The sequence below is a fragment of the Babylonia areolata genome, chromosome 26 (assembly GCF_041734735.1).
Source record: "Babylonia areolata isolate BAREFJ2019XMU chromosome 26, ASM4173473v1, whole genome shotgun sequence".
NCBI classification, from domain to species: Eukaryota; Metazoa; Mollusca; class Gastropoda; order Neogastropoda; family Buccinidae; genus Babylonia; species Babylonia areolata.
Window position 1 is genome coordinate 29,552,357 of NC_134901.1, and position 12,500 is coordinate 29,564,856.

General features: G+C 42.2%; 1 protein-coding gene and 1 long non-coding RNA gene across 2 annotated transcripts in view; one reads left to right on the forward strand and one right to left on the reverse strand.

The window, feature by feature from the left end:
- LOC143300453 (uncharacterized) overlaps positions 1-1,924 on the forward strand; it is a 3,491-nt gene extending 1,567 nt beyond the window's left edge. Inside the window, exon 2 of the long non-coding RNA XR_013057653.1 lies at positions 416-1,924. This is a non-coding gene — a long non-coding RNA (uncharacterized LOC143300453). The remainder of the gene's footprint in view (positions 1-415) is intronic.
- Positions 1,925-9,572: 7,648 nt separating this feature from the next.
- LOC143300452 (aquaporin-like) overlaps positions 9,573-12,500 on the reverse strand; it is a 15,186-nt gene continuing 12,258 nt past the window's right edge. Inside the window, exon 3 of the mRNA XM_076614138.1 lies at positions 9,573-11,016. Coding sequence (XP_076470253.1) covers positions 10,681-11,016 — 336 coding nt within the window. The 3' untranslated portion in view covers positions 9,573-10,680. The remainder of the gene's footprint in view (positions 11,017-12,500) is intronic.

Consider the following 12,500-nt stretch of genomic DNA (forward strand, 5'->3'; position numbering starts at 1 on the left):
ATTCTCGTAAGTACGTTGGTACATATACTGTTCATTACTGTGATTGTTAGTGGTATATTCACTGCGTGTGTGAATGCATCCTTTCATATTTCTTTTTTCAATATTTGTTTTCCATTTATCTGTCGTTTAACTGTCTCAGTGTAGTAGTAGTAGTAGTAACAACTGTAGTGCAATCAGTGGTAGTAATATTATATCTGTTTGTTATGTTAGTTTTGTTTTGCAGTTCAACTTTCTTTTCATTATCAAAGAGTGTGTATTTTCACCATTGCCTTTGCTGAGGGGTTGTAACACATCAAAGAGCACGACATAAGCTCCGGCTTGTTGCTGTCGCTCAAGTGTTCCTTTTTCCTTTATGGAACGCTGTACTTTGCCTTGTTTCTTGATACCAGAGTGGTATATACCAACTGTCTGACAGCCCCAGAAAGGCCCAGAAGGACTACGTGGGCTGGGAACCAAGCGATCTCAAACCTCACGCCAGGATTTTCGAGAACGAAAAACCGCCGGAGGACTACATTGGGTGGGAGCCTAGCGACCTTCAGCCTCACGCCCGTCAGTTCCAGCCCCACAAAGACCTGGCACAGCTGCTGAAAACCCCGCCCCGGACCCTTCAGCCCCGAGTGTGACCCCCCACCCCAAAATGTCCCCCCTCTCCCACTCTCAACGGGGAAGAGGTTTGACTGGTTGGTGAGGGAAGCTGACTGTCAGGATTGTGCGCGGACTGGTTTTTCCAACTTTTTAGGCCTCTAGGTCTGACCAGGACGTAGGTCAGGGGTTTCTTTGCGCGGATGAGGTTTAACTGCATTCTTTCTTTATTAATTATTCATTTATTTTAGTGTGTGCTGTAGTGTTGTTGTTTTTTTATATATACTTTTGAAATCTATTTCACTTCCTGTTTCTTTCTTCCTACCACTTTTTTATTGCTAGTTTCCATCGTCAGACGTGTACACATATTTTAATAATATGCTTATTCGTATCTTTTAAACTGCTCTTGAATATTCAGTGTTTACAAAAAATAAAATAAAAATGAAATAACAATGGAGCTTTATACGACCAATAACTGAAGACTGGATGTGTAACGATTGTTCTTGTACATCCAATCATGACTGAAGACTGGATGTGTAACGATTGTTCTTGTACATCCAATTATAACTGAAGACCGAATGTGTAACGATTGTTATTGTACATCCAATCATAACTGAAGACTGGATGTGTAACGATTGTTCTTGTACATCCAATCATGACTGAAGACTGGATGTGTAACGATTGTTCTTGTACATCCAATTATAACTGAAGACTGAATGTGTAACGATTGTTCTTGTACATCCAATCATAACTGAAGACTGAATGTGTAACGATTGTTATTGTACATCCAATCATGACTGAAGACTGAATGTGTAACGATTGTTCTTGTACATCCAATCATAACTGAAGACTGAATGTGTAACGATTGTTCTTGTACATCCAATCATAACTGAAGACTGGATGTGTAACGATTGTTCTTGTACATCCAATCATAACTGAAGACTGGATGTGTAACGATTGTTCTTGTACATCCAATCATAACTGAAGACTGAATGTGTAACGATTGTTCTTGTACATCCAATCATAACTGAAGACTGAATGTGTAACGATTGTTATTGTACATCCAATCATAACTGAAGACTGGATGTGTAATGATTGTTCTTGTACATCCAATCATAACTGAAGACTGGATGTGTAACGATTGTTCTTGTACATCCAATACATCCAATCAGTTCTTTCGCTCTTTCCCTTCCACACACTTCCTCTTTCTTGTTCTTGCTCTTGTCCTAGTGGTGGCCTCCTCCTCCTCCTTGAAAAAACAAACAAAAACAAAACAAACAAACAAACAAAAACAAAAAAAAAACGAAATAGAAATAAAATTAATTTTTTGCATTTGTGAATACTGGTCAGTTTTGTTTCGTTTTTTTCATTTTTCTTCTCCACTGTGAAGTCATGAAACAACAGTGTGTGTGTGTGTGTGTGTGTGTGTGTGTGTGTGTGTGTGTTCGTTCTTTAATTTAGCGTTTTTTCACTATCAGTGATATTAGACGAATAAAAAATGTTTTTTTAAACATAAACAAAAAACGGAGGAGGGGGAAGGGGGGCGGGGCGTGGTACGGGAGAGGAGTGAATAAAACAGAAAAGGTAGAAAACTACCAAAAAAAATGCATAACTAACATGCAATTACAATTAGCAATAACAGTTCAATAATGATAACAATAATCAGAAACCATTAACACAATTCTGAAGTACATTAAAGGAATGTAGAAATAGGGCTATGAACTAATGCCTGTGAAAGTTCGACAATAACAACCTCAGCACAAATAACTTTCTAAAAAATCATCTGCAGAATAATTATTCTCTTTGAAATACTTGGGCAAGAAGGTACGTAACTGCTGACAGTGAAACAAACAAGGATGCCAGCTGAACTGCTTACCACAGATGCATGTGACATTTTTACTATACTTTGTCTTCAAGTTTTACACGGAAGAAAGTAGAGGTTATTAATCTTGTATAGCAAGCTGATGGATTCGGTATCTTTTCTCTAATAATATTCTCGGGGAATAATGTCCATGTAGGTTTTAAAAACTCTTCCTTCCATCGGTTATGAAATGGACCCCATGCTGATTTTTCTAACAAAGTGTATGCCTCTTTTACGGAAAGACGGACATGTATTTCTGTCGATTCTTCCGAATCTTGTGTTCCTCTTTTAGCTACTTTATCAGCGGTTTCATTGCCATGAATGCCCACATGAGAAGGCACCCAACAAAAACTGACCTCAGTCCCTTTAATCCTCAAACAATGTTCCAAATGATTTGCCTCAATAACTAAGTCAGGTCTTGTTTCAAGGCTAAATAATTCTAGAGCATAAAGTACTGATTTGGAATCAACAAAGAATGCTATTTTTAAGAAAACTGTTTGATGGCTCACTAAGTAGTTCAGAGCTTGTATAATAGCAGTTAGCTCAGCCGTGAATATGGAAAGATGTTTTCCAATAAAGTAAGATTTTTCAACTTTAAAGGCAGAATATAGAAGGCCGCACCAGCATTTTTGTCATCAAGAACAGATCCATCTGTAAATATATGGAGATGATTCTGATATTTTTCTGCTATATCAATTCTGGCAGAACTTGTGATATTGATGTTTTCTTCCTTTTTTGTTTCAGAATAACTGATATCAAAATCTCCTTTCAACATTTCCCAGAAAGGAACAGGAATATGATGTGGTTTTGCAGCTAATTCTTTCATGTTAACATCAGATTCTTTTAACAAATTTGAAACATAAGTTGCAACTGTTTCTTGAGATGAAATGGCTTTAGCTCTTTTAGGAAAATCAATGTCAGATCTTACTGTCAATTCATCAGCAATGAAATTTTTTGTCATTGAAGCGTATCTCACAGCGAATTTTGCTGTTGCTAACTCACGATGTTCATTTAAGGGAAGAATTCCGGCTGTTTTGTATGCTTCCTGGTTGGATGCATGAGAGGGCACTCTGAGGGCAATTTTGATAGCCTTACAATCTACACTTTGAATCTTTTGTAATAGATATTTAGGTGCACTGAAAAATATTTCTTGTGCATAGGCTATCTCAGATCTTAAAAGGGCCATGGAAAGATGAATCAATGTTTTTGTATCCATTCCCCAGGGTAAGCGGCTTATAATTTTCATAAAATTGATACTTTTCCTTGCCTTTGTTAAGATGTAATCAAAGCAAATGTTCCATGTCAGCTTTGAAGTAAGATAAACACCTAAAAACTTAACCACCTGTTTATAATCAATGACGTCACCAAGTAATCTAAAAATGGGTAAGTTAGATGGGTTACCACCTGAATTAAACAACATCATACATGTTTTTTTCAGTCGACAAAGCTAGACCATTTTCAAACATATAGTTACCAAGGTTATCAAGATCAGATTGATACAAACGACGTATGTAATTCTGCGCTCTTTGTGGGGTTTGCTTTTTTTAGATTGACACCCATCCACCTGCATATATCATCAGCATACTGTACTAAAACTACACGATTTGACAATACCTTTGGTAGGTCCTGAATAAGAATATCAAAGAGAATAGGGGCTATAATTGAGCCCTGTGGAATTCCCATGTCAAGTTTATGTGGCAAAGAATAATGTGTTCCTACCCTTGCTTGGATAATTCTATTGGATAAAAAGCTTTTTATATACCCATAGGGATTACCAGATATTCCAACTGATTTCAATTTGTATAACAGACGTTTGTGCCAAACCTGATCGTAGGCTTTTTTTACGTCAAAAAACGTTGCTAGTACACTTTTTCTGCTGGCAAACTGACGTTTTATTTGAGTTGTAATCTTTACTAGGTGTTCGGCCGTTGATCTTCCTTTCCTAAAGCCAGCCTGGTTCACTGGAATGATATTGTATTTTCCACAGTAAGTTGTTATTCTCAACAGGACTATTTTTTCCATTAATTTACTGACATGTGAGGTCAAAGCAATAGGCATTTAGCTATTTTTATTACGTTTAGGTTTTCCTGCTTTAAAAACCGGTACAACTATTGATGTTTTCCATATTTGTGGTACAGTTCCAGATATCCAACATTTCTGATATATTTTGTGTAGGAAAACGATACACTTTTTTGGCATGTGTTTTAGCATCTTATTAGATAGTGCATCGATGCGCGCGCGCGCGTGTGTGTGTGTACAGCTCCGATTGCAAATAATACCTGCGATGATAATTTCCTGCTACACACAGCGTAAACATTTGGACTAGCTGTTACTACTACTACTCCCACTACTACTACTCATACTACTCCTACTCCTACTACTACTACTAATGATAATAATAGATATATAGATAGATAGCTAGATAGATGTATAAATAATAAATGAATAAATAGTATAACTAAATAAATGAACACATGAATGAATAAACAAACAAACAAACAAATGGATAAATAAATAAATAAAAACTTTCAAGGGAAAGAACTCTTTCTCCATCTGTTTCACGAATCGAGGCAGTGATTATTGTTTTTTCAGACAGATCTTTTCTGCGTGAATTGATACCCAAAACAGTCTCTCTCTCCTGATGGTTGGTGTCGAGTTTTCGTCGGAACGATGAAAACGACGAAGACAATTACTTACTGGAGGATGGGGAATCTCATTATCATTATCAGTGGACTAAGCTGATCATACATATGAACGATTACAATGGATTTTTTAAAAGCTATTCTTATACTAAGGATATGACGGCTTAGCGTTAAATGTGCCAAAGCATGATAATCACCTTTATATATCAGCTATACATTTACATGAATTCCCGGAGCATTTTGGAATGTTGGAATGAAAAGGGTTAGTTATATAGAAAGGTCTGTTCAAGATTAATTTGCAATGAGTTCTCTCTGTGTCTGTCTGTCTGTCTGTCTGTCTCTCTCAAAGGCTGTGTGTGTGTGTGTGTGTGTGTGTGTGTGTGTGTGTGTGTGTGTGTGTGTGTGTGCGCGAACGCTCTGGGAGAGACTGAGGCAGAGACAGAGAGTCAGAGAGAGAGACAGACACAGAAAGACAGAGAGAAGCAGACGGTCGAAACACAACTTCTCTTTTTCTGTCAGCACAAAGCTTACACTTGACTTGTATTAACCACATTGTATTAACCACATTTTATTAACCACATTTTATTAACCACATTTTATTAACCACATCATGCAGATAGTGAGATTTACACCACCCGAGTGAAAAAAAACAAAATAAAACAAAAACATGATACATCATCTAATACATCAGTCAGTACATTAACTGATACATCCATCAATACATCAATGTATATCAACCAATAACCTATACATCAACCAATACTGTAACCAATACATACAAACATACATACACTAACTAACTAAGCTTTACTACTCAAGCCACAAAATTCACCAAATTAAACCGCGTAAGGATTGCTGGCGAAAGGAACATTGACCACTGAAGCTTTTCGAATACTTGTTCCTTTCTCACTCCTGACAAAAAATCAGGGACTTCCCACTTGCCCAAAGGGCAAGAACCACCACCAGGATTTCACCCCAACTGAAGACACCCAGTGCTCCCCCTTGGTGGAACGCCAGAGGGACGTTGATATTTCCATAACATAGAGTATAAGACAGAGAGAAACAATGGAAGAAAGCAATGAATGACGGAGGAAAGGGGTGAAAGCAATGAATGACGGAGGAAAGGGGTGAAAGCAATGAATGACGGGGGAAAGGGGTGAAAGCAATGAATGACGGAGGAAAGGGGTGAAAGCAATGAATGACGGGGGAAAGGGGTGAAAGCAATGAATGACGGAGGAAAGGGGTGAAAGCAATGAATGACGGAGGAAAGGGGGGAAAGCAATGAATGACGGGGGAAAGGGGTGAACGCAATGAATGACGGGGGAAAGGGGTGAACGCAATGAATGACGGGGGAAAGGGGGGAAAGCAATGAATGACGGGGGAAAGGGGTGAATGTCAGTTCATTAATCCATGAAAAGGGAACAACAAAATTGTGAGGAGACAACATGGGCGAAGGAAAACAAGAGAAAGAGAGAGAAGGGGGGCTGGGGGGGAGACAGTCAGAGAGAGAGAGAGGGGGTGTGGGGGGAGACAGAGTCAGAGAGAGAAAGAGAGAAAGAGGGTGTGGGGGGAGACAGAGTCAGAGAGAGAAAGAGAGAGAGGGGGGGTGGGGGGAGACAGAGTCAGAGAGAGAAAGAGAGAGAGGGGGTGTGGGGGGAGACAGAGTCAGAGAGAGAAAGAGAGAGAGGGGGTGTGGGGGGAGACAGAGAGAGAAAGAGAGAGAGGGGGGGCGGAGACAGTCAGAGAGAGAAAGAGAGAGAGGGGGTGTGGGGGGGAGACAGAGAGAGAGAAAGAGAGAGAGGGGGTGAGGGGAGACAGAGTCAGAGAGAGAAAGAGAGAGAGGGGGTGTGGGGGGAGACAGAGAGAGAGAAAGAGAGAGGGGGGAGACAGTCAGAGAGAGAAAGAGAGAGAGGGGGTGGGGGAGACAGAGAGAGAGAAAGAGAGAGGGGGGGAGACAGTCACAGAGAGAGAAAGAGAGAAGAGGAGGGGGGGGGAGACAGTCAGAGAGAGAAAGAGAGAGGGGGGGGAGGCAGAGAGAGAGAGAGAGAGGGGGGGGGGAGACAGTACAGAGAAGAAGAAGAGAGAGGGGGGGGAGAACAGAGAGAGAGAAGAGGGGGGGGGAGACAGTCAGAGAGAAAAGAGAGGGGAGGTGAGGGAGAAGGAGGAGAAAGAGAGAGAGGGGGGGAGACAGTCAGAGAGAGAGAGAGGGGGGGGAGACAGAGAGAAGAGAGAGAGGGGGTGGGGGAGACAGAGTCAGAGAGAGAAAGAGAGAGAGAGAGGGGGGGGGGGAGACAGAGTCAGAGAGAGAAGAGGGAGAGAGAGAGGGGGTGTGGGGGGAGACAGAGTCAGAGAGAGAAAGAGAGAGAGAGAGGGGGGGGGGGAGACAGAGTCAGAGAGAGAAAAGAGAGAGAGAAGGGGGGGGAGAGAGTAGAGAGAAAGAGAGGAGGGGGTGGGGAGAGACAGTCAGAGAGAGAAAGAGAGAGAGAGGGGGGGAGACAGAGTCAGAGAGAGAAAGAGAGAGGGGGGGTGGGGGGAGACAGAGTCACAGAGAGAGAGAGAGGGGGGGTGGGGGGAGACAGTCAGAGAGAGAAAGAGAGAGAGGGGGGGGGGGGGAGACAGTCAGAGAGAGAAAGAGAGAGAGGGGGTGGGGGGAGACAGTCAAAGAGAGAAAGAGAGAGAGGGGGTGGGGGGAGACAGTCAGAGAGAGAAAGAGAGAAAGGGGGTGGGGGGAGACAGTCAGAGAGAGAAAGAGAGAGAGGGGGGTGGGGGGAGACAGTCAAAGAGAGAAAGAGAGAGAGGGGGTGGGGGGAGACAGTCAGAGAAAGAGAGAGGGGGGTGGGGGAGACAGTCAGAGAAAGAGAGAGAAAGGGAGAGAGGGGGGAGACAGAGTCAGAGAAAGAGAGAGAGAGGGGTGTGGGGGGAGACAGAGAGAGAAAGAGAGAGAAAGAGACAGGAGAGAGAGAGGGGGGGGATGGGAGGTAGATGAATTGCATATATATTAAACTAATTCCACTATACAGTATTTCGTTGCAGTGACATCGCACACAAACTAGAAAGACAACAACACCAAGAAAGCACCAATAAAATAAGAACAGAAAGAACAAGAAAGTGTGAATGAAAGAAATATGTATATACATATATGTTTATATATATATATATATATATATATATATATATATATATATATATATATATGCATATTACAACAAACCCGAACACCAGTGTACTTCAATATAAACGATCTGGCAAAAGGGGAGGGGGGTCTGCTGGGTCTGGCACGGGCATCACAACGTTTAGAATAATGCAAAAGAAAATAATGAAACAATTCTATCGAGAGCTGACCAAAATCATTAAAAGGACCTTTTCACATTGTTTTTCATTTTTATTCAGTTCTATCGAGAGACGACCAAATTTATTCCAAAGGGCCTTTTCATTTGCATTATCTTATATTTGCATAGTGAGCAACATGCAGTATTCTTTAACACTTGCATCGTAACAATCACAGAACAGGATACAGAGGAGGAACTACTCTGAGCGTATAACACATACATGCACGCACAGCGCCCGCACATAATGTTTTAAATGAGTCAAATAATTCTTCGTTTTCATATCAACAACAGCGACGACGATGAATATGGCAATGATGACAAGAGAGAGAGAGAGAGAGTGTGTGTGTGTTAAAGAGAGAGCCCGAGTCAAGAGTGACAGACAGAGGAAAAGAGGGGGGCACAGAGAGAGAGGGAGGGGGGGGGATCCGGGAGGGAGGCACAGAAATAATTTGGGTCATGCTTGCGAGCTTTCCATTGTGTATGCTTGTGTCAGCTGATGCTGTGTGCATATGCTTTTTTGTCTGTCTGTCTTGTGACCGTGAGTGTACTGAGAACAGTTGATTACCTTCTGTTTTACATTCTACACACACGCACGCACGCACGCACACACACACACACACACACACACACACACACACACACACACACACAAACGATATCCAATTTCAGAAAAGGTAATATTGGCTTCTCAGATACAATCTTCCAATCTCTTCAATAAAAGAGAAAAGTAAAAAATAAAATAAAAATAAAATAAAAAAAGAAGGGGAGGGGGTATTGTACGCTTTGTGGCACGATATATATTATACTAATTTTACTTTTCCGGACCCTTTTAGGGCGTGACCAGAGCTTTGGGTTTGTGAGTTGCTCAGGCATCAACCCCCACCCTCCCCCAACCCCCCTTTTTTAAGCAAGATGTGGTGAAGCAGGTATAGTGTAGCGCATATGGATCAGTCCTCACGCTTCGACACTTGCTGCCACGAACTGAACCTTTAGCTGATCTAAACCAGAAAGCAGAATCCCACGTTGAAAACTGTCGTTCACTTTTTTCCACAGTGCTTAGTGATGAAGGCCGGCTGCTTGCTGCCGTATCAGTTTCAATATTCTTTCGCATCACATTTCTATTTTATTTCTTTTCGGTGAGGCCAGTACTTCTTCTCTTTCTTTTTTCTTTATAGATATTTCTTTGTTTTCATTCAGCCTGTCACTCTGCATGCTGTATTTCAAATCAGCATTGCTAAATTTACCTTCAATGTTGTTCGTTTTGCCGTTATCAGCGGTAGAGTCTTGTCAAACGAAAGCAAAAAATAATTACACTACTACTACTACTACTACTACAACTACTACAAATAATAATGATAATTATTATTAGTAGTATTATTATAACAGTAACCACAACAACAAAACAAATGCTGCTGATGATGATGATAATAATGATGATGATAAGGAGAAGAAGAAAAAGAAGAAGAACAACAACAACAACAGCAACAACAACAACAACATCGACAATAGCAATGACAACAACAACAGCAATGGTGTATCATTACGTGGTAGGCTTTACTCTCCTGCCAACAAACAGCGACAGGAGGGGACTGAAAAGGACAGCAGAACTCAAGAAAGCAAAATAAATGAAAATGAAGGAAGGAAGGAAACAGCTAACATCAACAACGACGACGACAAAAAAACCAGTCATTTTTCTTTACGAAAAACAAACCATCTGGTTACATTTGCACGCAGTTTGTCTTTTGACAAGAGAAGGAGCCAGTTCTAGTTTCGTATAGAGATGAACGGAGATATAAACGCATAGACAGACAAACAGATAGACAGACAGAAAAGCAGATGGATAGATAGACAGATAGATAAATACCTACAGACTGCAACAGATAGACAAAATTGCAAAACAAAATATATGCAGAACAAAACAGACAACGACGACGACAACAAAAGCAAAATGAAGAGGAACAAAAAGTGAATGAATATGACATCTACAAACTGAAAACTAAGAAAGCAAACAAACAAAAACAACAAGGAAAAAAAAGCAAACGGGGGAGAAAAAGGGGGAAAAAAACCCCACCAAGACCAACTGTTGTTGTTTTCAAGAACAATTCAAACGAAAGAAAAAAAATCGACCCCCACCCTCTTCACCCTCCCTCAACCCTACCCCCCCCCCCTCCCCTCAACCAAAACAACAACTAGATGTAAACTGTTCCTTCGCAGCCCCCGTCTCCTTGGTCTGCCGCTTATCATCGTGAGTCCCTGCCGCTGCCCGCTACCCCTCGGAAGGCGTTTCGTTTTCGTCATCTTCCAATGCTTCCGGGACAGCCACCGGCGCCGCCGCAGACTGCACTTCCGGTTCCGGTTGCAGTTCCGGTTCCGGTTTCGGTTCCGGTTCGTCTTTCTCCTCCATTTCAATGACTTCCGGCGCTGCGCCGTCCGTCGTGCCCTCCTCTGGCGGCCTTTCGGCGGCGGTGGGTTTGTTGGTGGCTGGTCTCTTGGTTGGGAGGAGACACTTGGTGGTCCTGTGGACGCCGGCCTCTGAGGAGAAGACGTATTCGTAGAGAAGTCCTGCCAGCACGCCTCCCGTGAGGGGTCCTACCCAGTAGACCTGTGGACATAGTGATAAGAGTGATAGTGATGTTGATGATGGTCATCACAATTACAACAACAACAACCAAAACATGAAGAACAACAACAATAATACCATTAGTAATACCAATACTACTACTTCTAGCAGTCGTAGCAGTCGTAGTAGTAATAGTAGTAGGAACATATACATATAAGAAGAAGAACAACAGCAAGAAAAACAAGAACAAGAACGGGAACAAGAAGAAAATTCTTTCTATTGCGCCAAATGCAATAATGCTCAAGGCACATCACACGAGCAAAATATAATTTTTAAAAAAACGGAAGATATATTGGGAGGGTGATGGAAAAGGAACACTGTAATGTTTTGTATAGTCATTTTCTTGTCCTCTTTTTCAATCTCTTTTCTTTTTTTTTTTTTTTCTCTTTCCCCCCTCCTTTTTTTCATTTCCTTTTAATCTGTCGATGTTCTGTCAGATTTATAGATTCATACTCTTCCTAAACCTTGATATAGATAGATAGATAGATAGACAGATAGATAGATACTTGATCTATTTCCTTCTTCTACTACTTTTTTTTCTTTCTTTTTTTTCTTTTTTTATTTGTTCACCTACATGAACACCACCACCACCCTTTCTATTAATCCAGAGAGTGTTTCCCGTTTCTTTCATGCTTGCCTTGTTTCCATCAACCCCCCGCCCCCCTCCCTCCTGCCCCCTCCAGTACAATCCCCACACACACCCCACCGCGGCTCTCCCCTCCCCTCCCCACCCCCACCCCCTACACAAACCGACATGCGCTTCGTCTTTTCCTTCTGCCACCCTTCCCCCCCCCCCCCCCGCCCCCCCCCACCCCTCCATCCCCCCCCATCTCTTCCTTTCACCTTCTTCAATACACCTCTCCCTCACTCCGGCCCACCTCCTTATCGCAACCCTATCTTCCTCCCTCCCTCATCACGCCCTCACACACACCACCAGCACCCCCTTTAACCCCCCCTCTTCCTCATCCTACTCCCCACCCCACCACCACCCTCCCGGAGTCCCCTCACCTCCTTCTTCCGCCCCAGACCAATTAAATGCACGTGCGCACAGTCACGTGTGTGTTCGTCTTGGTTCCGTTTTTGTCATCAGTTATCATAAACTGATTTTGTGGGGCATGGGGGGGGAGGGGTGTGAGTGGCGGGGGCGCGGGGTGGGGAAACTGGCTGGAAATTGAATAGTAGTGTGTCCAGTGAAGGTACACAGAGCAAAGGGTAGAGGAGAGACAGAGAGAAAGAGAGACCCTGAGACAGAGACAGAGAGACAGAGACACAGAGAGAGATACATGCATGCATACATACATACATACATGCATACATACATAAACAGAGAGAGACAGAGAAATACAGAGACACACAGACAAAGACACAGACAGACAGAAACAGAGAGACAGACAGTCAGACAGAGTTAGAACGGAGGGAGAGTGACAGAAAGAGACAGATGTAGGAGACCGAAAGACAGACAGGCA